At 44.1% G+C, this 25970-nt stretch overlaps 1 protein-coding gene across 2 annotated transcripts in view; it reads right to left on the reverse strand.

The window, feature by feature from the left end:
• Positions 1 to 25970, reverse strand: part of CTNNAL1 (catenin alpha like 1) — a 57127-nt gene that overhangs the window by 30119 nt on the left and 1038 nt on the right. For both annotated transcript variants that reach the window (XM_084775969.1, XM_084775970.1), the window contains exons 2-4: positions 8982 to 9171; positions 4078 to 4265; positions 567 to 686 (exon numbers count right to left, since the gene is read on the reverse strand). In XM_084775969.1, the coding sequence (XP_084632095.1) occupies positions 567 to 686; positions 4078 to 4265; positions 8982 to 9171 (498 nt within the window). The remainder of the gene's footprint in view (positions 1 to 566; positions 687 to 4077; positions 4266 to 8981; positions 9172 to 25970) is intronic.

Here is a 25970-nt window from a genome sequence, read left to right on the forward strand (position 1 = left end):
TTGGGAACAGACTTAACCAAATTCCATCCATTAGCAGAGTGACCTTAGTGGGGAAAAAAAATCCCTTCATTTCAGGTTTGGTTTTCTTATGTATAAAACACTAATAGCGATACCCAATTTGTAAGGATACTTTGAATATTAAATGCAATCATGCATATTAAATACCTAACATAATAAAGCCAGTGCAAATAGAGCACAATGGCATGTGCTCTTAACATTCGTCTAGTATGGTAAGTAAATGGTGATATAGCAAATACTCTAGAATCAGACACACCAGTTCGATTTCTCTGCCTGAGCACTGTCAGAACAGTCAAATGAACACCTGATGACAAGGAAAGCACTCGTGTTGGGTCTTCCACACAACCCGACCATCCCCAGTACAAACACAATTGTCATATATGTATAAAAAAGTCTCAACCAACTATGGACGCTAGGTTACTTACAAAGGATGTAGTTAATAAAGAAGTCAATTCAAGTGATTAAAGCTATCACATTCCCATCCAATTCCCATGCAAACTAAAAGGTATGAGTTTATCTGAAGACCTTTCAAAGTGATGAGTACATACATTTTGTCTGTCTCCCGTTAGATGTGCAAACTCCACCATTTCGTTTCCAAACTGGCTGAATATCTGAACAAACTCCTGAAAGCTGTTTACTTTCTCTAGCCTTTCCATGGTTGCAAGAACCTGCAAAGCAGACGGCATCTTACTGTTGGGTGACAGAAGAGAAACAACTGAACCATCCAGAGTTGAACGGAGAGCAGAGGGAGACAAGGGAAGCTCGAACTTCCGTGGAAAAGCTGAGAAGAGAAAAGTACATGCCAGGTGGGTCAAAGCTTACAGATGCTGGGAGAACTGAGTTGGTTTTAAGGATAAAGAGATGTGGGTTTACTTATAAATTCGAAGGAAAAATTAATGAATACAGATGTAATCTGAGTAAATTAATAAAATAAAATTTTTAAAAATTAATGAATACATAAGAATTAGGGAGTTAAAAAGGATTTGTAAGAAAAAGACAGGTGAAAAAAAAAAAAGGCAGACCCAGCACAGAAGCTGTACCAGGGGCAAGGAGTTCTGAAAAGGGGTCTCCTAGGCAGGCCCCTGGCCTTCCCTATTAGATTACCCCTTAAAGGAGGAGACAAGGTAGACTCTGTTTTTAGCAAGGTCTCTCAATGTGATGGGCTGACATTAGCCCCATAGTCTACTCCTGAACTTATGGTGATCCTCCTGCCTCAGACTCTCAAGAGCTGAGATTACAGGTCCTCCACCCCTAAGATCAAACTTACCTTTTACTAATAGTACCTCTTAAGAGGCTCTGGGAAGGCTGTATAAATCACCTCTGAGGGCAATGCCTACAGTGACATATCTGCCTTTTAATACACCTTGTAAAGATTGCACCAACTGTCACATGAATACACTGGAGCCCAAGCTCCCAGCATGGGGACCTGGGGACACGCTCAAAGCCACGTCTAAGCACAGCTGTAACAGCAGTTCTGCCTATTCTTTGCCTCTTCATACTTGACTTCATGAATGAGCTCTTGCTCTGGGTATTTAGAGTTTGTTGTTGTTATTGTTTGTTTGTTTGTTTGTTTGTGTTTTAGCAGGCAGTCGCTAACCTAGGCTGACCTCAAACTCCCTATGGAACTGAGGAAGACCTTGAAATTTTTCATTTGAAGTATTTATTGTTATATGCGTATATATTCGTGTGTGTGAACAAATGTGTGTGCATATTTGTGGAGGCCAGAGCTTGACTTTGGATGTATTCACTAATCACTGTCCTCTTTATTTTCTGAGGCAGGGCCCTAAACCTGAGGCTCATCTATTCAATTAGTCAGAGGCTGAAGAGATGAGGGAAGCTAAATAAATCTCCTTCCTTTATAAAGTGCCTAGCCTTAGGTATTTTGTCATAGCAACTGAAAGTTTACAAGGGTAGTAATAAGAACTAAGAAGGCAGTGAAGACTCGGGCATGAACTCTGGGGCCCCATATTTGACCACTTCCTCGTGGTGGGGAGGCCTGGTGGCACTCAGAGAAAGGATAAGCAGGCTACCAAGATGAGACTTGATAGATAGCCTTCACCATATAGTGGGGGAGGAGGTCCCCCTCAGTCATAGACCTAGGGGAGGAAAATAGGATGAAAGCAGGTGGGAGGGAGGGAGGAATGGGAGGATACAAGTCATGGGATAACAATTGAGTTGTAATCTGAATAAATTAATTAAATAATAATTTTTTTTTTTTAAAGAAGGCAGTGAAGAGGAGAAAAAAATCAGAAACTGTACAGGTCATTGAACCAAAATTAGAGGAACCCCAGTTTGGAAGAAATTGGAAGGGAGGTAACCTACAGAGTGGGGAGTGGGGTGGGGTTAGGAATTCGCAGGTGGAAAACAGTGTATGTCAGTCAGGAGCTGCGTAGAAATAAACCAACTGCTTCAGTAGTGAGGAAGGCACAAAACATCAACTTGTGCAGGGCACACCCTTAGAAAATGCTGTTTCCTTGACATAAGAAATAGAGTAAATAAATGTGAAACATTTTCTGATAGTTTTTTTTTCTAAAACAACTACTGAGTTCTGGTCAGACCAAGATAGGTTAGAAAAACACAGATATCCTGTGTTTGCTCGTTTTTAATGAGTCTGTGGCCTGCTAACCTGCCCAGGCAGCTCAGGAAACACAAGCAGTTCCCACAGATAAGAAAACTGCACACTGAGCACAGCCTCCATTGCGAAAAGACAGGAAAATCTCTTTCCTCTGTCATTCTCTCTGATTTCTTTTTCTCTTTAAAATTTCACCTTTGGGGGCATTGACAGGGCTAGCCTCAGATCCTACTGCTAGGCTAGCCTCAGATCCTACTGAGAGATTACACCTCTGGCCTGGCGGATCTGCCTGCCCTCCTCCTCATGTTGGGGGAGGCGCTTGGTTCCTATGATGGGGGCAGGGCCCCTGGCCGAGAGCAGGAGAAGAGTTGAAGCCCATCTTTTAAGTTTTGCAACTCTTCAGAGATATTTAAGGGCTCTACATAGGGCAACTTGTGGGGCAATAGTTTCAGGTTTTCTATTTTTTTTCCCCAGATAGGGTCTCATGTAGGCCAGGATGGTCTCAAACTTTTATATAGCTGAGGCTGGCCTTGACCTTCTGATCATCCTGCCTCCACTTAAGTGCTGTGATTACAGGTGTGTATCACCACAGTCCATCTTGTGTGGTGCTGAGGACTGGACCCAGGCCTTAGTGCATGCTAGGCGAGCATCCTACCAACTGGGCTACAGCCAGAGCCCAGATGATTTACATTTGTCTTTGGCTTATAAGTTGTTACTCTTGGATTTGAATAAATGTAATGAAGCATTCAGGATCGTTGCTAACCAGGTCTCTACCACATATACAACATCAGCTTAGCTTTTTTCCCTAAATTGCGTACACTTAAGGCTTTTGGCATCAAGCCTTAACAAGATTTTTACTGTTGTTGTTAAATGAGAAATATTATTTGTGTTTTAAAAAGTTTAGGCCTGAGGATGGAGAGATGGCTCAGTGGTTAAGAGCACTGACTGCTCTTCCAGAAGACGTAGGTTCACTTCCCAGAACCCACATGGCAGTTCACAACCATCTGTAACTGCAGTTTCAGGAGATCTGAAGCCCTCTCCCAGCCTCTGTGAGCACTAGGCACATACATGGCACACAGATTTACATGCAGGCAAACACTTATATACATAAAAAAATTAATAGAACTAAATGTAAGTTTAGGCTCAGTAACTTGGAGATGATAGATATAGAAAACGTTCTTTTAAACTCTAGGTAATGGGTGCTATAAATAGTTAATTAACAAAGCTGGAGAGATGGCTAAGTGGTTAAGAGCACTAGTTGGTCTTCCAGAGATCCTGAGCTCAATTCCCAGCAACCACATGGTGGATCACAACCAACTGTAATGGAATCTGTCGTGCAGAGAGGTACAGGAATACAGAACACCCACATACGTAAATAAATACATCTTTTTAAAAAATAGTAAATTAACAAGCATTGCCAAATGATCTGGATTTCACCTCAACAAGGGTTCTGAAGCACCTGAGACAAGCATCGTCACAGTGAGTACCTTGTTTCTTGAGGTCACAATCTGTTTGATGACTACTCGGTCGGCTAGCAGCAACACCTTTGTCACTGAGGAGAGCAGCAGCCTGGCGGCCTGCACAACTCCTGTTTTGTCCGTCAAAATTGTGATCTGACCATCCGATTCCAGCTGATTCAACTTGGTCCCATCTGTGAGTGCTGCAATTGTTTCTCCTAATGAGAAAGAGGAAAGAGCATGTTGGGAATAAAGCACTTATAAACAAAAAGGCTGACCTTCAGGAACTTCAGGAGCAATTACTATTAAAATTGTACAAATATTTGCCCTCCTAAGCGATGAAGCCACACTCTGTGTGACAGTGTGAGTGAGAGTCCCCCACACTCTCAGGCACTTGAACACCCGGTCCCCAGTGGTTGATGACACTGGTTTAAAGGTGTGGCCTTGTTGGAGGAAGTGTGTCACTGTAGGCAGTCTTTGAGGCTTCCACCACTACTAGCTCACTCTCTCTGGTTCCTGCTTGCGGTTCCCAGCCCCTGCCACCACACTTTTACTCCACCACCAGGGGCAAGGTCTAACCTCTACTCTTTCTTCTACATCACAGCAGTAGAAAGTAATTAATGCAATGAGATATCCCCTATAAAACTCCTTACTGTTACGGTTAACAAGATTAAGATTTTAAAAATCATTTTGTTTAAGATAAATTCTAGAGTCCTAAAAATATGTATGTCTGATGACTGAGTTTCTCACAAAATGTCTATTGTTTATTTAATTACATACATGTCTCGGCCATTTTTCTTTTTTTTTTTTTTTTCTTTCTTTTTTTTTTTTTTTTGGTTTTTCGAGACAGGGTTTCTCTGTGTAGCCTTGGCTGTCCTGGACTTGCTTTGTAGACCAGGCTGGCCTTGAACTCACAGCAATCTGCCTGCCTCTGCCACCCAAGTACTGGGATTAAAGTCGTGCACCACCACCACCTAGCTTAGTATAAAAAATCTTAAGTCAAAAATATTAGAATCTTTTCAGCCAAAGCACAGGATACAAAACAGTCAATATTTAGAACAGCCAGTTGCTGGGAACACATAGAACAGACAAACAGAGAACAGAAAAAAACAAGAAAGTGATTTAGGAGACAGTGAGGAAAAAATATAAAATTAGTGATAAGTAAAAAGAAAAACACTTCAAAATTTATAAACAAAGTCATTTAAAGAGAGTCAGACTCAGGGAAAAAAGACCCAGGACAAAAATGACAAAGCTAGCTTCAGACAGCAGAAATTTAAAATGACACAAGTGGATACACACAAAACACAGGCTGCTAAATACAGACAACTAATTGATTATTTACCAATATATCAATATTTACAGTAGCCAGACTCTAAGATGGCTCCCTGAGAGCCCCGCCTGCTGGTACCCACATCTGCCAGCTGTCCTCTCCTGCCTTGCCCCAAGGCTGGGAGGCAGAAGAGGAGGGATGCTACTTTTGAAATTAAGCAATCGAATCCTGTCAGGCCCAGCCAGTGAGATGGCTATTGGCAAAAGCACCCGTCATGCAAGCCTGATGCCCTGACTTTAGTCTCTAGAACCGTGATAAAGGGAACTGGCTCCCAAGAGTTGTCCTCTGCCCTCCACACACGAACACACACACATACACACACACACACACACACACACACACACACACACACACACACAAAATTTTAAAGACTATTATTTTGTTTTTTCTCTCTCTCTCTCTGAGGCAAACCAAGTACCAGGTCACAGGCAGCCCTACTACAAAGAGATCTACATGGTAACAATCAACCAAGAAAAGGAGGTTTGCCAGTGCCATTGGGAACTTGCAAAACACACCCTGCAGCACAGTAAAGGCTGCAGATAACTAAGGCCCAACTTCCCCCAACATCATAAGATGTGCTGATCCAGTCACCCAGGGAAGCCACTTCCCCACAACTCCTGCTTGAGGCTCTACGCTCCACAGAGGTTAACTTGCTGCACAGCCATGGAAATTTTTGTGTCACCAAGTTTTGATGACAAAATCTGCAGAGGACAAATGCACTCAGAACTAACCCTTATTGTGGTGAAAAGGGCAGAGGAAATGGCTGACTTCGTGTTTTAGCAGCAAGAGCTAAAAGAAATGACGTTTCCTTTGTTCCTCTGGAAAATGTCCATTTTCCCTCTCATCGCAGCCACCGAAGGGACCAATAAGAACCCGTGCAGACAGCATTGCTTCACCATCCTTTTTTCCTGACTGAACCTTGGACATTCAGGAAGTGGGCAGTAGCCCCTGGTCCACTGCAGACCAGAGTAAGCACCTCCTTCCCACTACAGCTCTTCCAAGTGTCCCCTGCTAAGTTTCTTCAAAAAGGCACAGGGCTAGGCGTGGTGGCGCACGCCTTTAATCCCAGCACTCAGGAGACAGAGGTAGGCAGATCACTGTGAGTTCGAGGCCAGCCTGGTCTACAAAGTGAGTCCAGGACAGCCAAGGCTACACAGAGAAACCCTGTCTTGAGAAACCAAAAAAAAAAAAAAAAAGGGGGGGGGGCACAAGCTTGTAGGCTCATAATTGTCATTTCTAAGTTACTATAAGCAATGAGTTACTACAGTCCCTTAGAGGGACAACTCCAAGACACTTTAACGAATATCGAATATATTTACTGGGCTGCTATTATAAAATATAAATCAGGCCAGAGATGGCTCAGACATTAAGAGCACTGACTGCTCTTCCAAAGGTCCTGAGTTCAATTCCCAGCAACCACATGGTGGCTCACAACCATCTATAATGTGATCTGATGCCCTCTTCTAGCCTGCAGGTGTACAAGCAGGCAAAGCAGTGTATATAGAATAATAAATAAATAAATAAATAAATAAATAAATAAATAAATATTGTGGCAGGTAGTCAAGTACAAAGCAAAAGCAATGCAAAAACTCAACAGAGAGAAGGAATAAAATGCAACAATTATGACATGAAATTTTTTTGAACACTTATTCACGCCAAGTGCACATACACATCAGAGAGCAGTGCCTCCGTGAATAAGAACACCGAGGCTTGCCCAGGGTCTCTGCCTGATGGAAGAGATGGGACGGGAATCTAAGCAATTAACCCTGCTGCTCCAGGTCTTGACCAGGACTTCCTATTCTTCCCCTGGAGAGCACGAAGCACGCAAACTGCCTGGGAGAAAATGGCCGTGAAGAGCTGACAGAGCAGAGTGCCGTCAGGAGTGGCTCACAGCACGTCCGCAGTCCCTATTAAGCAACTTCAGGAGGCTCACAGTTCAGGGCTGGGGCTTTCTCAAGGCCTGAGAGGGTACTTCAGTCAGCATAGAAGAGAGGGCGTGTGAGACTCGTGCCACTAGAGGGGACCTGGCTGTTCCTTGGCTAGAGCAGTCAGCTCATCGCTGCTGCTCGTTTTGCCCCTACACTGAGCACAGGGTGACAAAGCTAAGGGCGCATAGGAAGGACCCCATGCCGCTCTTTCCCTGCAAAGCCCACCCCAGCCCCTTTTGCTTTCAGCAAGGGCTGTCATCACAAACACTTGGAGAACGAATTCTGCTCTCTCTGCGTTGTCCACTGTATTCTGTGACATGATGTCTAAGTGCCCACAGCAATAATGCAGTGCCAGGAAAGTAGGACTCTCCTCTTACAAACTGGTTTGTTTCCTCTCACTGAACAATGAGGATTATGTAACCCTTTGTTTCTCACAGTTTTGTCTTGCTTTCCAGGAAGCACAAAGATAAATTTCATGCTCAATTAAATATTCGTCTTTGCCAAAGATTCTGGCTAACTTTTCCTCTGATTTTAATAGATTCACTTAACATGCCTTTTATTATAACCCATTTCAAAATCCTTTTTTATAATGGAAAAAAAAACCCATAAACTACTAATAAGGTAAGGCCATCGCCTCTGCTTCCCACGTAACGCTGTTCTAAACCAACAAACGGCTAGACGCCCAAGAGTCAAGCGAGAGTCCTCCCTTTCCTCTAGTTAACAATCTCCTTCTATCTGTCCAGCCACATCACCAAGCACACTGTGCATTCTTCCTGTCTCTGTAACCCTATGGCATGTCTCTTGTGTACGCTGCCCATCTCGGCAGCTAACGTCAGCGCGGCACGCCACCATTCTAACCAGTGAATGGATCCTATGTTTCAGGCTTAGGACCGCAGCCAAGAGAAGCCCAGTATTCCTACAGCCAGCCAAGGCCACTAATGTTCTAGGATATCTTATTTCGAGACAGGGTTTCTCTGTTTAGCTCTGGCTACCCTGGAACTGTCGCACTGTAGGGCAGGCTGGCCTTGAATTCATAGAGCTCTGGGATGAAAGACATGCAGCACCACCTCCCAGCTGGATATGCTAACTCACAGCAAAATGTTCGGTCAGGGATGGAGCTTGGTGGTAGCTTGCACTGTAGAAAACAAATTGGTTCTTAATTTTTTCCTGGGTGTAGTGGTAGACACCTGTAATCCTAGCACTCAGGATCCAGAGGCAGGAGGATCGCTACAAGTTAAAGAAAGGACAGCCTGGTTTACACAGTGAGTTCCAGAACAACCAAGCTACGTGGTGATATCATCTCAAAATAAATAAGTAATAAAAATATTTGCCACAATATCCTGAACAATGAAACTGGTATAGTCTTTAAAATAAATATTCACAGCTGGCCATGATGACGCACACCCATAATGCCAGCCCATGGGGAGACTGGGCCAGGAGGTCTTCCACTATGCTTGAGGGCAGCCTGGGCTACATACTGAGACTTGCCTCAAGAAGGAAACAAGAGCCAGACATGGTAGCACATGGCTTGGGAGAAACACAGGTGGGTGGATCTCTATGAGTTCAAAGTCAGCCTGGCCTACATAGAAAGTTCCAGGTCAGCAAGGGTTACATAACAAGAGTTACCTTGTCTCCTAAAAAACAAACAAACAAACAAAAGACAAACACTCACTTACCTGCTTGCTTAGCTTCAATGCAGGCAATATTAATTTCTTCTTTCAAATCCCAGTTTTCATTGGCTATAGCTTCTCCTACTTTAACAAATCTTCCAACTGCCAAGTTGACAGCTTGTCCCACACGCTGAATTGCTTGCAAAGTTTTATCAGACTTTTTGATATTATCTTTATGGTTAATAAGTGTGGTAATCTAAAAAAAAAAAAGGAACCAACTTTTATCTCAATACTTAAAAAAAAAAAAGAAAGAAAGAAAGGTTTCACAAAGGCCAAGAAAATTAAACCTAGTATATCAGACTAACACAAGAGACTGAATCAATAGCTTTAGACACTGCAGCCTAAGGGCAAGGCAGCAAAGCGACTTGCATCATTTCTCAGGACAATGCTTCTATTAATTGTGATTGCAAGTTCACCTGAGGACATTCAGTTCCAGATGCTCTCCAGATCTCCCAACAAATCTTAAAGAAGTGAGGACAGAACAGAGCAAAACACAGGTTCACAGCACTCGTAGTTCCCTCAGTTTCCCCCCAAGATGCTTTGAGTAGAGACACCTGTCACTGCATCCCACCGCACTGCTCACAGTAAATGGGGGACACAAAAGGGCACTTGTGACCTGGAGGTATAGCTTAGGGGCAGAGCACCTGGGAGGTCCTTGGTTCGATCCACAGCACTGTAAAATGACACTTGAGCCACCTACACATGTTTACTTGAACTCAGTAGCACTTTTAGAATGCCCAGTGTGCTCGACTCTTTCAAGTCAGTTTTGTTGTAGCAGCAGCCCCAAAGTACGTGAAATACCAAGAGTCGCATCATTTGGTTTTAAACTTGGAAATAAAGTGTGAAGGGTGGCATGTATAGATCATTAAAGCAAATAAAAATCTTTAAAATATCTTAGAAAACTAATACATGTACAATACTCACATGCAACATATTTAGCAGAGGCAGAGGCAGGTGGATCTCTGTGTGTTCGAGGCCAGCCTGGTCTACAGAGCCAGTTCCAGGACAGCCAGGGCTACATAGTTAGATAACAATTAGCAAATGTATACTGAGTTTCACTTGAAATAATTGATACAAGACGATAACAAAGACCTAAACAAAATACTGGAGAGATGGCTTAGTAGTTAGAGTGCTGCTCTTTCAGAGGACGAGGGGTCAATTTCCAGCACCCACACGGCAGCTCACAATTGTCGGTAACTTCAGTCCCAGGGGATCCAACACCCTCTTCTAGCATTTGTGAGTACCAAATACACAAATGATGTACAGACATACAAGAAAATATCCATACATATAAAAAATAAATTAAAAAAAATACCCAAAACAGAATATAAGAGAAAAATATTCTGTACCAAGCACTTTTATTTTATTTTATTTATTTATTTATTTATTTATTTATTTATTTATTGGTTTTTCGAGACAGGGTTTCTCTGTGTACCCTTGGCTGTCCTGGACTCACTTTGTAGACCAGGCTGGCCTCGAACTCACAGCGATCCGCCTGCCTCTGCCTCCCGAGTGCTGGGATTAAAGGCATGCGCCACCACGCCCGGTATCCAAGCACTTTTAAAATTAAGGTATTAAGAGCTTAAAGTTAACCGAAATGTCTTAATTGGATCTTAGAATTGCCATCAGCATTAAGGATGAGCTAAGTGACACAGGGAAGACATACTGAATGTCCTAAGTTTCAGCTGTGTTTGTGTATGTGCTTGTGTGTTCATATGTGCACACATGTGTGAGCATGTGTGCTGAGGCCAGAGGCTGGTTCTGGCTACCTTCCTCAGCAATCCTCCACCTTATTTTTTAAGACAGGGTATCTCAGTGAACACAGCGCAGTCTTCAACTAGATCAGCTGGCCGATGAGCTCCAAGGATGCTGCATCCCCACGCTCTTCCATAGCCCTGGGACTGGGGATGTGCATCACTATATACAGTGTTTAAGTGGGGCTGGGATCCAAACCCAGGGCCTTATGCTGGTGGGGCAGGCATGTCACCCACGGAGCTCTCTCTCTCAAGCCCTGCCACTGTTTACATGTGCAATATCATTTTCAAACAAATGTTTAAGATCAATTTCATGCCAAGTCATCAGGATGCAGGGTGGTTTGGATGAGAGGGCTTTACATAGCCCCAGTTGGGGATCTACTTGGAAGGGTTAGGTGGTGTGGCCTTACTGGAAGAGGTCTTCCGGGAATGGGCTTTGAGGGTTCAGAAACCCATGGAAGGCCCCTCTCTCTCTGTCTGCTGGCTGCCTGTGGATCAGGAGGCTGCTGATATACAAGCTCTCAACTACTGCTGCAGCACCACGCCTGTCTGCTTCCTGCCATGATGACCACAGACTGACCCTCCGAACTGTAAGCCAGCCCCAGTTAACTGCTTTCTATTATAAGAGTCGCTGCGGTCCTGGTGCCTCTTCGCAGCAATAGAACAGTGACTAAGGATGCATGGGTGAGTGCGACATATAATCCCTCCCCCAGTGTCTGCAGTACAGTAGGATGGCAATTCAGTCACAAAAAATGTATTTCATTGGTAAAGTAAGATTCTAAAAAAATGAGGAAACATAGGGAATGATAAAGGATAGGTCTGTGCAACAGTCAAATGGAGAAACAGTAATAAAGAAATGATTTTAATGTATGTGCTATGGAAAATGTAGCAATATGATATTGTCCCCAGGAAGCCACCTGAGACTGGCTGCTCTTTCTTCTTGGAGAAGGCGGAATTGATAGTAGCAGGCTGACAACAGCAGGGAATGATGTGTTTCTAAGATCAGAAACTGGAGGGTGAGAGGCTTTGGGGATGAGCCCGTCCTATCAAGGAAGGAAGGCAGGCCAGAGTGGTGAACATTGTGAGCAAAGGGGCAAGTACAAACAGTGCCAAGTGATGGATGGCCAGGAGGCGGCCATGTAAGGCTGAGGACTGCAGCAAAGAATTCATGTTCTGAGCCGGGCATGGTGGAGCATGTCTGCAATTGCAGGGAGGTGACAGCAGGAGGGCTGTAAGCTGCAGAATGGCGCCCTGCTTCTGTGCGTTAGTGGGAGCCACAGAAAGGCTTTTAAGTGGGAATGTGGTATAATCTCTGCGGTGATTTTGAAAGATGTTCATAAAGTCCTTCAAGGAAGAAGGAACTTTGTTTCTCTCCCAAGTACAGACTCACTTCTGATGAAAAGATGACAACGGACAACGTGGTGCATTTCTGAGTAGGTTTCAGGATACTGTAATATTATCTGTGTGTGTGTGTGTGTGTGTGTGTGTGTGTGTGTGTGTCTGTCTGTCTGTCTGTCTGTCTGTCTGTCTTTCTGAGGCTTTTCAACAATCAGATGAACTTGGGAACAGACTTCCCAAGCCAATTCGAGCCTTTTAACCTCCATAGGCCAAACATCTTTATTTCAATGTGGCGATAGGCTTTGGTCCAGAAGCAACATGTAAACTAAACTACTTGAAAATTCTTTTTTTCTTTTCTTTTCTCTTCTTTTTTTGTTAAAATTTATTTATACAGTATTCTGCCCACATGTGTGCCTGCACACCATAAGAGGGCACCAGATCTCGGTCTCTCTGTGTTAGCCTTGGCTGTCCTGGACTCACTTTGTAGACCAGGCTGGCCTCGAACTCACAGTGATCCGCCTGCCTCTGCCTCCCGAGTGCTGGGATCACAGGCGTGCGCCACCATGCCCGGCTCTACTTGAGAATTCTTAACTCTCAGAAACTATAAAACAAATGTTTGTTGATTTAAGACACTTCTTTGAGGTAATTTGTTAGGTATAAAGGTGAGATGTCCCATACTAGCTCCTGTGTCTGACACACATGGTATAAAATTTATTTTAGAAGTATGGGGAGAAAAACGGGGGATGGGGGAAACACCCCAGAGAGAAAAGAGAGAGAGAAAGAGAGAGAGAGAGAGAGAGAGAGAGAGAGAGAGAGAGAGAGAGAAGAGAGAGAGAGAAGAGATAGAGAGAGAGAGAGAGAGAGAGTAAAAGAGAGACAAAATAAGAGTAAAAGAGTGATGAGTGGCGGCAGGTGATGACATCAGAGGTCGCTAAACAACCTGGGGGCAGGGATGCTAACAATCCCTATCTGGTGGCACTGTCTAGAAAAATACAGATACTTTAGGACAATGCTTCTCAACCTGTGAGTCCCAGCCCCTTTGGGGTCAGCTGACCCTTTCACAGGGGTCACACATCAGCTATTTCTATTACAGTTCATAACAGTAGCAAAATTACAGTTATGAAGTAGCAATGAAATAATTGTATGGTTGGGGTCACCATAACATGAGGAGCTGCATTAAAGGACCCTAGAGTTAGGAAAGTTGAGAACCGCAGCACGAGAAGGAGCTTCTCTGAAGAAAGTGTGTCACTGCAGTAGTCACTGGGGATGTTTGTCAGTCTGTTTGACACAGGTTCTCACGATGTAGCCCTGCCTGGCCTGGAATTTACAGAGATCTGTCTAGGATGAAAGGCAGCACCACCACACCAGGCTGGCATTGAGATCCTATGCCCAGGCCCCATTTCCTGTTCGATTTACTTTGGGACTGCCACTGCAGTATGACATCATCCTGCTGCCATGCGTGCCTTCCCTGCCAGGACGAGTGATATTCTTCTGGAACTGTAAGTTAAAATAAACCGTTTCTCACTCAAGGTTTTTTGGTTGGTTTGAGGTTTTGGGGGGAGGGGTGTTTTTTTGTTTTGTGGTGGGGGAGGGTTGGTTTTGGGTTTTGGTGTTTTTTGTTTGGTTGGTTGGTTTGGTTTGGTTTTTGGCTTTTTTGAAGCAGAGTTTCTCTGTGTAGTCCTGTCCTGTGCTGGAACTCACTTTGTAGACCAGGCTGGCCTTGAACTCAGAGATGTGCCTGCCTCTGCCTTCCAAGTGCTGAGATTAAAGATGTGTGCTATCACAACCAGCCTCCCAAGGTTTTTGGTTTGTTGTTGTTGTTGTTGTTTTAGTTTTTCGAGACAGGGTTTCTCTGTATTAGTCTTGGCTGTCCTGGACTCGCTTTGTAAAGCAGGCTGGCCTCAAACTCACAGCGATCCTCCTGCCTCTGCCTCCTGAGTGCTGAGATTAAAGGTGTGCACCAACACACTCGGCTCCGAGAGTTTTTTTTTTTTCAGAGAGTTCTTTTTTTAATCAGGGTGTTTAAGCACAGCAATAGAAAACTAATGAAGACATTGTTTTTTGTTTTCCCTTGGTTTTTCAAGACAGGGTTTCTCTGTGCAGCCCTGGCTGTCCTAGACTCACTTTGTAGACCAGGCTGGCCTTGAACTCACACCTGCCTCTGCCTCCCAAGTGCTGGGGTTAAAGGCATACCCCACCACCATCCGGCATTGTTATGAATCAACAGACAGGTAATACAGATTTTTGGTACCTGGATCTGGAGAGATGCTATAGTAAAACCCAAACTTTGAAACTGGGCTGCATTTGAATAGACTTTGGGGAAACTCTCTTAGCCAGAGTTTGGAGGCTAGACGCTTCCAGGACTAGGCTTAGGTTAGCAAAAGGACGCAGTAAGCCTCCCAGACAACAACTGAGCCAGCAGAATACAAGATACTTTTACAGCTGGTCTCACTACTTACAGATCGACAAAGCCCAGCCTCGTGCCTCCACACGACTCAGGGTCTGGTGAGCGCCAGGTCCTCACGGATAGTGCTTTCTGGGTCTTCACTTGGTAGATGAAGCAGACAAGTTCCCTCAGGCTCCACCCGAAAGCATTAGTCTCTTCATAACTTAATAGCCTCCCAAAGGCCTCGTTTGCTACTAACATTACCAAGCAGATTACGTTCCAATTAAAGGCTTTTGGGAGGAAACCAACATTCGGACCATCACGAAAGTGTAAGCAAAAGCTTATTTAAAACAAAACAACAGCAAGCAGGGCATGGTGGCACATGCCTTTAACCCCAATACTCACGAAGCAGAGGCAGGTGGATCGCTGTGAGTTTGAGGCCAGGCTGGTCTACAAAGTGAGTCCAGGACATCAGGGCCACACAGAGAAACCCTGCCTCGAAAAACTAAAAAAGAAAAACAAAATAAAATAACAGTAAAGGCGAGAAAGGAACCAAGGAGATTTGGCTCAGTAGGTAAAGTGTGTGGACCCCAGAGCCCACGCAGAGCCAGGTGTGGTAATAAGGCTATCAGGACCCTCGAAGATCGTGGGTCAGTTGGCCTAGCCTATATAAAGGCAAGCAATACTCAAACAAGATAAACACTGAAAACAGACATCCAACCTTATGCTCTGACCTCCACACGCACACTGTGGTACACTCACACTGTGGGACATGCATTACACCACACACACACACACACACACACACACACACACACACACACACACACATCACCCAACACATAGTCTCTCACCTTTCTTCCTCCCTCCTGTAGCCTCCCACACACACAATTTTTTTTAAAGAAGGTGGGGAAAAAAGTTCACTAGAAACTAGAGGCAGAAAAAAGAATCCTTATTATGTATTGGCAGAAAGTCATCCTTAGTAACAGGAAAAGTAAAAAACATCCCTCAGTTATTAGGTTGTCTAGCTAAGGTGATTTGAAGGGATTTAAAGGGGCTATTGGTTGCAGTAAAATATAAGCAAACAAAGAGACATTAAATAAAATGCTGCTAAATAAAATCAAGCCAGAACTTGCTGCTTCTGAAAATTCTCAGCCAGATGGCATGCCATGATAAAATTATAAATGGTTTACAGGCAACAGCCAAATCTAAGGCACAGTCAAGAAAGGCAAATCTAACAGATGCTAAGAGAATGACTGTCAAGTCTGACACTCAGCCTTGGGAGTGTAGGCATCTGTCCTCCAGCTGTCTCAATAGGAGGCAAAAGCAGAGAGGAGCCGACCTCTGCACTGACCTCTGGCTTGTCTGAAGAGTGCAGCATGTCTCAAAGGACAACAAAGAAAATTAATTACACTGGCAGAAACAGACTTAAAGAAAGATAAAAGGACCAATATGGAGGCTGGAGAGATGGCTCAGAGGTTAACAGCACTGGCTGTTCTTCCAAAGGTCCTGAGTTCAATTTCCAGCAACCACATGGTGGCTCACAACCATCTGTAATGAGATCTTGAGCCCTCTTCTGGTGTGCAGGCGCACGTGCAGGCAGAACAGTGTATACAAAACAAACAAACAAATAAATAATAAATGAAGGATTTCCTCCTCCCAAACTTCCACAGGCTGAGAAAACTAGCCTCAAGCAAGGGCTGCCTTTCACGAAAAAGGGCGAGGCTGAGAAGGCAACGCCAAGACATGAAAGACAATTCTCTGGGGATCTGAGTGCTAAATAAGGAACTGCCAACCTGGGTCCAGGTGCATTGTAGGAAGCTACAGACCAGCAGTTCTTTCTCTCCTTGTTTTTTTAGCATGAGCCTGCAAACATCCTGCATCCTATTTTCCCTATAGCTGGCAAGAGTAACACTTAGGAAATGGCTGTGGTTGAAGACCTCATCTGGACCAGACTTCCAGGTCGATCTTCTGAGGCAAACTGATGCTTTCAGCAGAGGTTGTGTGCACGTGGAAGAAGGTAAACAAGGGACCACAGAGATCAGAGAACACAGGTCTTTGCTATTGCAAAGTCTTCACTCTCCATAGTTACTCCCACAGAACAGAGCAGGGGCTGTAGCTCAGGAGACGGAGTGCACTAGGCCCTGCAGCACACGCCAGGGCTGAGACAAACAAGCCTGTGATCCCAGCACTCCAGAGGTGGAGGCAGGGGAATACCTTCTATCTCGGTGAGTGGAACAAAGCAGACGTGACAGTGTGTTGTTATTCTCAGGGGTAAAGGACGAAGTCACTGCATTCTCCGTCTCTCACTCTCTAATGTCTTCACAGGACATTTGACCAGCCCCACAGGAAGGCTCCCGTCATGAAGAGCTACGGCCACTTGCCAACAGCTACAAAGATTCTCAGGCCTGCAGACAGCACAGGGAAGTCGTCTGGAGCCACCCAAGTAAGGCACTCTCAAATTCCCGTTCTCAGGAACTGATTTATTTTAATCCCCTAAGTTTGGAGGTATTTTGTTATGTAGAAGTAAACATAATTTCAAATGTGTGTTTTGAAGTAAATTCTCAGTCACTGAAGAGGATAAAAAGCTAATGCCTTGGATTTTTATTTATTTTTAGTGATCGAGAAGTACATAAACTATATTTGATAGTGAACATATAAAATCCAATGTGACGCTCCACAGCATCAGAATGGCTTTTCTAACTGTATGTATGTTTCTAACTGTACATTTCACTGAGATGTATAGAGTTTAAGTATGGTTAATTTTATTTTGCTTTGTGAGTTTTTGGGTTTTTTGTGTGTGTGTGGTTTGGGTTTTTTGTTTGTTTGTTTGGTTGGTTTGGTTTGGGTTTTGTCTGCCTCTCTATGTAGCCCTGGCTAGCCTCAGAGATCCACCTGCCTCTGTCTCCCAAATGTTAGAATCAAAGATGTGTGTCGTGGAGCCTGGCTGCAAGCTCTTTATAATAAAAACTTTACAAGGTACTAATACATTTAAAAAACAAATAAAGCCGGGCATGGTGGTGCACGCCTTTAATCCCAGCACTCGGGAGGCAGAGGCGGGCGGATCGCTGTGAGTTCGAGGCCAGCCTGGTCTACAAAGTGAGTCCAGGACAGCCAAGGCTACACAGAGAAACCCTGTCTCGAAAAACCAAAATAAATAAATAAATTAAAAAAAAAATAAGCAAAGCCCCACCAGTACAGAGAGATGTCCAATCATTCTTGTTCACTTTTTGATTACAGAGGGACAGAATCTTTCCTTCTTCATAAATGCTACTTAGGAGCCTGTTAGGTAGCCACATTCATGATGGATCCCTAGAGTCAACTGCAAGGATAATTGGGCTACGGTGCCACCAAGCAGGATGATACATATGAAAAACACCAGTGTGTGGTGGAGACCTGTGAAAATTTCCAATTATAAAAAGCAGATCCTACAATTAGGCTAAAGCACTATTGTTCAGTTCCCAAACAAGTGTTTTGCTTTCACTCCAAGCATCCTCTCCTGGGCATAATTAGGTGTGGCTATCTTCCTCTTACTGAAAGCATTCTAGGGCATAATAGGTGTGGCTATCTATCTTCCTCTTTCTGAAGGCATTCTAGAAAATGCTTATTCCAAATACAGTCATTTAGTGGAGCTAGTCAATTCATAACAATCCATATGGATCTACTTATGTCCTAACATTTTCAAAGTTTTAGAAAGATAGTGTCAGGGCTGGAGAGATAGATGGCTGGGTGGCTAAGGGCACGTGCTGCTCTCCCAGGGTACCTGAGTTCAGTTCCCAGAACCACTATTAAGCAGTTCACAAACAATCTTTAACTCCAGCTCCAAAGGATCCCAATGCCTCTAGCCTCCTTGGGCACTTCCATTTACATGTGCATATCCACAAGCAGGCACATACCCACACACAATTAAAAATAGTAAAAATGAGCTGGGCATGGTGGCGCATGACTTTAATCCCAGCACTAGGGAGGCGGAGGCAGGTGGATCACTGTGAATTCAAGGCCAGCCTGGTCTACAAAGTGAGCCTAGTATAGCCAAGACTACACAGAGAAACCCTGTCTCGGGGAGAAAAAAAAAGTTAGCTATTATCCTTGAAAACTAGGAATAGTAAAAGTGACCACTTGTAGCTGTCCTAACTGTGATGTCTACATGATGTCCTAGGAAACACAAATGAGCCAGAGGGCAAAAGAGGCATTAGGGCAGGGGGGGGAGGGGGCTGGGGGGCAGGGGAGGAGGCTGGGGGGCAGGGGAGGGGGCTGGGGAGCAGAAAGAGGATCTGATATAGTGAACAACTACATTATAAAAGAAAACAAGAGCAAGGGCTTCCCTAAGGTGTCATGAAGGACAAACAATTGTACCCCAGAAGTTAAGGACGTGACTCTGGCCATTATGCCTGGACTGGAGTCCTGGCCAGGATGCAGCCAGTTCCCAGCCTTTCTGTAACAGCTCTCATCTGTAAGAACCGGGCAATACTATACTCAGGCTCCCACGTGAACTAAGTGAGTAAATGTTGATCGCTGTACTTAGAATATTGTCAGTTACCCAAAACAAAACCAAGTGTCAGTTGCACATTGCTTTTCTGTTCCTCATGTTTTGGCATGCTCTAAATTTTTTAGAACATTAATACTTCACTGACAGGGGCTTTCTTTAACTACTTTGTGGAGAGGAAGGAAGCACGTAAAACAGAAAGCTGGGAGGAAAAAAAAAATACTAAGTCCAATTCTCTAGGACCCGAAGAATAATCTAAAAGCCAGTGGGAAGTGTGATATCTGAAAGAGTAACTAAAGATTATGTGCTCCCCACCCCACCCCCCAAAAAAGCCAGTCTGAGATGGAGACGTTCCTGATTGAATTTAACTCATCAGTAAATACTCTGAATTAAAGAATGTGAAATCGGCTAAGTGGCCGCACAGAACACGGAAGTGAATTTACCGTTCAAGGTCAGATTCTTTAGAGAAGGCATAGGCAGGGACTTTCACTGCTTTAAAGCCTCGTTTTATCATTTCACTTTTCCTTTATCTTTGCTATCAAAAGCACATTTAAATCCCCTGCGCCCATCAGCGCGGAGGAGGAGAGAAAGCCACTTATCTATTTCCTCCTCCCACCTACACTGAGACAAAGATTCTGAAACGCTCCCCAGGAAGAATGGGGTGAAGCTACCATAGAAATGAAAAGGGTCCTGACAGGACGAGGGGGTCCCGACAGGAGGCCTGGAGGAAAGCACGCACAGGAAAAGCCTGAGGGCAGAATGACGTTCTGCACCAGGGTGGAGGCATCCCTTTTCCCTCCTTTGGATAACAACGCTCTGGGAGTGAGGGCGGTGACAGGAAAAATGAAATGATTTTTGAAAGATGTGGGAGTAGTTCTATAGAAAGCACGCCTGGTTCTTTCCCTGGAGCTTTTTTTTTTTTTTTAAGTTTCAACTATCTGTAATGAGATCTGGCGGGCAAGCGCACATGTGGGCAAAATACTGTATAAATAATAATAATAATTAAAAGAAAGGTTTCGATTATAAAGAGCTGGGTATGGTTGCACACACCTTTAATCCCAGCACTCAGGAGGCAAGGGCAGGTGAATCTCTGTGAATTCCAGGCCAGCCTGGTCTACAAAAGCCAGTACAGGACAGCCAGGGCTACACAGAGAAACTCTGTCTCAAAAACCAAAACAAAGAAAGAAAAGGTTTAGATTATAAAATACGCAACAACAGAACCCACTGTGGTGGGTACCACATAAACTCCTGGACTTGGGAGGTGGAGGCAGGAGGGTGGAGAGTTTGGGTCCAGCCTGGGCTATAAAGATACCCTGTTTTAAAACACTATGAGTTGGGGATGTAGCTCAGCCCTCTAGTGCTTGCCTAGTTCTCAATAAGACTTTGAGTTTGATCCACAACGGGCAAAAAGAGGTATAGAATCTCACAGCTGTGGCTCAGCCATTTCATCCATACATAGACTCTCAGGGGCCAAAGACTGCACAATTTACTTAAACATCCTGTTAGGAGATCTGGGTAGTGTTTACCATCACAAATAAAAATGTTATTTCTTACTGGTATTCTATCTCTCAAATTACAGAAGGGGTTTCTCTGCAGTACAGACAGGAATTGAATTGCTAGGCCATTGATAGTACCAACCTTTTTCTTAGACAGGGTCCAATTATATCACCCAAGATGGCCTGTAATTTAATAATTCTCTTGCCTCAGTCTCAAGTGTGCTGGGACTACAGCCATGTGCCATTATGCCCATCCTCTAAGTTTTCTTTGTCTGAGACTGGGTCTTTGCTTCGTAGCCATGGTGATATGGAACTTGCTATGTAGACCAGGCTGACCTCCAAGTCTCAGTGAAGTGCCTACCTCCAGCTCCCAAATGCTGGTACCACCACATTTGGACTCTGGTAGAGTAAATCCACACATCTTGCTTTGCTTCTTGCTGTTCTTGGTTCTTTGGTTATTTCATATAAATTTTTTAGATTTACTTTAGTCAAATCCTATCCCAAACTCTGTTGAAATTTTCATTGGAATTGCATTAAATCAATAGAAAAAGTTGTGTCTTTAGCATTCTATTGGTCTAGGCATGAACACAGTAATTTTTAAAATTATTTATACAGTTTTCTGCCTGCATGTAGGCCTGCAGGCCAAATAGGGGGACCAGTCTCATTATAGATGCTTGTGAGCCACTATATGGTTGCTGGGTCCTGAACGCAGGACCTTTGGAAGACCAGCCAGTGCTCTTAATCACTGAGCCATCTCTCCAGCCCCTGAACACAATATTTTTCTCTCAGTCACCCAGATCTACTTTGGCTTTCAATAAAATTTTCACCATAGTCTGATATCTCTCTTTGCTATGTATATGCAATCTTTCTAGTACCCTTATATTTTACTGTCTTACTATAATTGGTGTTGGAGGAGGGTCTCATGCACTGTGTTTTCAGATGCTGATTTCAGTGCTAGGAGATCTGGTTGCCACCCAGTCACTGGCATTGTTATGAGCATTGAACATTTCCTGTACCCATGTGATGTAAGAAATGTTCTCCAATTATCCCTGATTGGCTAAATAAAGTTGCCTACAACCTGGGCAGGGCAGAAATGAGATAGATGCAGCTAAGATTCCAGGGATTGAAGGACTCAGAGGGTCACAGTAGGAGAAACAGGAAGAGGAGAGAGAAGAAAACAGAGTCACCATGGGATAAGAAAAGAAACCCGTGGCCAGGAGTTATCCCTGAGGTTCAGTGTGGAGAGAAGCAGCCTGGATGGAAAGCATAAGCAAGTATTTATGGAATTAAGGAGGGGAAGGAACTCAGCTAGAAATTAATAGAGCAATTGGCATGGGTGTGGGGATGGGTGGTAAAGGCAGTTTAGGGGTTAGTATCTGCCCAGCCCTAGGTAAAAGAAGACTTCTAAAATCTATCAGGTATCTGTGTCTTATAGGCTTCTAATAATAAACACTATTAGGCATTTTTATTCACTACAAGATTTGGCGCCCACAGTGGGGCGCCAAACAGTTAACAGTTATTTTTTTAAAACTGTGTTAATTCCTCAGTTAAGTTCTTCTCTTAACCCAGCTATGACACAAATAATTGAGACCCTTTTATATATGTCTAATAATAAGCTTTGTGGCCGGGCGGTGGTGGTGCACGCCTTTAATCCCAGCACTTGGGAGGCAGAGGCAGGCGGATCGCTGTGAGTTCAAAGCCAGCCTGGTCTACAAAGTGAGTCTAGGACAGCCAAGGCTACACAGAGAAACCCTGTCTCGAAAAACCAAAAAAAAAAAAAAAAAAGCTTTGTGACACAATAACTGAGCAGTTATTGCTCCTGGTTTCCTCCCAGAGTACATCCCAGAGATACTTGCACTTTGTAGCTTTCCCTGATGCAGCTGAATCTTCCTCCTCTCTCCTGATATCTCCTGGACCTCTCTTGTGGTAGCAGAATCCCCTACTTCTCTCTCCTCCTGCCCTGGCTGGCAGGAAGTCAGCCCTACTCTTTCCCCTGCTCAGTAATTGGCTGTAAGCTGCTTTATTGGCATAACAGGAGACAATTGGGAAGCAGTGTTTACACAACATTGAGACAGGAGGTTCTCAGAACAAGGACTGCAACCAGATATGGGGGGAAGGGGGGTTATAGAAATCAGTATTTGAAGTACACAATAACCTTATGCCTACCAGTTGTGTGTTGTTGTTGTTGTTGTTGTTTTGGATTTTTGTTTCGTTTTGGTTTGGTTTGGTTTGGTTTGGTTTTTCAGGACAGAGTTTCTCTGTATAGCCTTGGCTGTCCTAAACTCACTTTGTAGACCAGGCTGGCCTTAAACTCAGATCGATCCCCCTGCCTCTGCCTCCCGAGTACTCGGATTAAAGGCATGCACCACCATGCCCAGCCCAATTAGTATTTTAATGACTTTTTTTCTGTTTATTAATGCAGAGAAATGCAACTGACTTTAGCATTTCATAAATGTGCTATTTTTAACTTGAGTTTTTGGGTGGTTTGTGTGTGTTTGTGTGTGTGTGTGTGTGTGTGTGTTTTAGAGACTAGGTCTCTCTGTGTGGCCTTGGCTGTGCTGGACTCACTTTGTAGACCAGGCTGGCCTCGATCCCACAGCAATTTGCCTGCCTCTGCCTCCCTAGTGCTGGGATTAAAGGTGTGCGCCACCACACCTGGCTGAGTTTTTTTAATATTAATAATTATTAATACAATGGGACTCCTAATTTTTCTTTTTCAGATCTCTGTACTTTCTCCTTGTTATAATGGCTGCAAGTCACCATGTGGTTGCTGGGAATTGAACTCAGAAGGACCTTTGGAAGAGCAGCCAGTGCTCTTAACCTCTGAGTCATCTCTCCAGCCCCTCCATTTTGTTTTTTATAACATCTCCCAATGACCCTGCAGCTCATGGACTAGCTGTCAGCAAGTTCTCAGCCTCCATCTAACTCCACCCCTATGCCAGCTTTTACCTGGATGCTGGGGATCCAAATCCTCATGCTCGCACAGCCACTCTTCAGCATCACCCTCTCTGTCGTCGTCCCCATTGCTGGGGACTGAACCTAGGACCTCTTCCATGTTAGCTAAGCACTCTTATTGTTGATCTACATCCCTAGCAAGGAAAGCATTTCCTACTAGTACTCTACAAAACAACTTTGTCATAATTAGAAGACAATGGAAATGAAGTTTCTTTCTATATCTATTGCTGTGAAAATATTTTGTTTTTAGTCTGTGAAGACAAAACACTCTACATATTTTCTGATGCTGACAAAAGTGTTTTCTTAGGATAAGAACTAAAAGTCAAGACTTTCACTGGGACAGTCAGCAGTGAGGTAACACAGAAATAAACACTATCTACTTCACAATGCACGATGCTAATCTTACTTATTTACCTCAAACCAGGCATCCTTCACAGTGTAATCCTTGATTCAACCATCTGAGCTCTCAGGGCATTTATTATTAATAATGCTCATTTGATACTTTGGGGAGATGTGAAAATTAATTGGATAACAGTGATGTATCTTTAGAAGAGAAACACTTGGGCATGAGAGTTTTCTAGAGTTAGACACACACACACACACACAAGTGTCTCATGCAAGTCAAGCTGGCCCCAAACTCCGGATTCTCCTGACTCCACTTCCTGAGTGCAGGGCTCTGTGTATGAAAGGCCATCACTGGAACTGAGCTATGTCCCCAGCCCCAGTTTTAATATCTTAAGCTCACTAAAACTCTAAAAGCAGTCTAAATTATCTCGTACTTCCCAGACTTGTTTCTGTACTTCCCTAACCATGCTTTGTGCATCATCTCTTGATACCATCGGGAACTTATTTTTTTCTTGTTGAGGACAGTCTACCATTAAGCAGATGAGTTATAGACCTGTGACAGGGATAGAAGTGCAGGCTGAAGAAGCTCAACTGTCATCCTGAGTGAGGCTTCATACCAAGTGGGGAGGGGCGTCAATTTTGTTTTATTTTGTTTTGTTTTTGTTTTTCGAGACAGGGTTTCTCTGTGTAGCCTTGGCTGTCCTGGACTCACTTTGTAGACCTGGCCTCAAACTCACAGTGATCCACCTGCCTCTGCCTCCCAAGTGCTGGGATTAAAGGCGTGTGCCACCACCGCCCGGCAAGGGGCGTCAATTTTTAGCAGCAAATTACACTTTTCCTCTTCTACTCTCCACACTCTTACTCCAGAATAAAACATAAAGCTAGGTAGTACTGGTACATTTTTAGCAATGATGCTATATACAAAGTTACTGTTTTTCCAGATTGCAGCTCTCTGGCTAGCTTTTCTACTGTGGAACGTTTTCATTGTAACTACTCTGCAATGACCTCATCACCTCCTCCAATCTCTAGAAGGGACACAGGCATAGCTAAAAGCCACCGGGGCCAAGCTGCCTGGATTCAAAGCCCAGTCTGGCATTTAAGGGTTGAAATCCCTAAACGGTGGTGACACCTTCAATCCCAGCACTCAAGGAGGCAGAGGCAGGTGGATCTCCTTTTTTTTTTTTCTTTTTTTTTTTCTTTGTTCTTTTTGGTTTTTCGAGACAGGGTTTCTCTGTGTAGCTTTGGCTGTCCTGGACTGGCATTGTAGACCAGGCTGGCCTCGAACTCACAGGAATCCACAGCAAGTGGATCTCTTTAAGGCCAGCCTGCCTACAAAGCAAGTCTATCCCTATCTTGAAAAACAGAACAAAACAACCAAAAAGGCATGGTGACACGCGCCTTTGATCCCAGCACTAGGGAGGCAGAGGGAGGTGGATTGCAGTGGTCTACAAAGCCCAGCCAGGACAGCCAGGACTGTTACACAGAGAAACCCTGTCTCGAAAAACCAAAGGAGTTGAAATCCCTAACAACAGGTTAATTGATCTACCCATCGATTTCTTCATCTGCCTCATGAGAACAGGCATGTATCTCCCCTTCACAGGCGGGCGGGAATTAAGTGAGTGGACGCCGGCAAAGTGCTTAGAACACAGCTTGCATCTAGTATTAAATAGATGAATAAAGCACTATCAGTTTCAGGCCCATCTCTCGCCCTGGTCAAAGTGCCTCAAGCGTTTCTCACCACGCATGTGCTGTGGCTGTTCTGGTGATGCGGTCGGAGGGAGGGGGGCTTTCTCCAGGGTGGAAGGAAGTTTGGACGCTAGAAAGGAATGGCAGCACTCTTTCCATTGGTCCATACACCCATTACTCAGGAAGAGGAAAAGCCGCAGGGAGTGCCAGGTGTAGTCCCCATTTCTCCACTAGTTACAGAATGCAGGGAGGAAAATGGAAATATTTATTTAATAACCATTAGAAGAATCTAGGGGACATATAAAACTACAAATTTTCAAATATTCTCGGGGCCGGGCTGGAACAGGCAGTATTTAAAGGTCTATAGACTAGTGGCAACCTCCCCTACACTAAAAGTGTTTATGTAAGACATTGGTGGCCAGGTGTTGAGGTTGTTATAAGAAATCATTTTTAAATTTAGAGTCAGATAATTTAAGATCCTTTCTACCTCCAAACTCTTGGTAATCCTGGTATGAGTCACCAAGATGTTACAAGCTTAGTATGAGTCAC

This window comes from Acomys minous (genome assembly GCF_964271855.1).
Source record: "Acomys minous genome assembly, chromosome: 1".
Taxonomy (NCBI): domain Eukaryota; kingdom Metazoa; phylum Chordata; class Mammalia; order Rodentia; family Muridae; genus Acomys; species Acomys minous.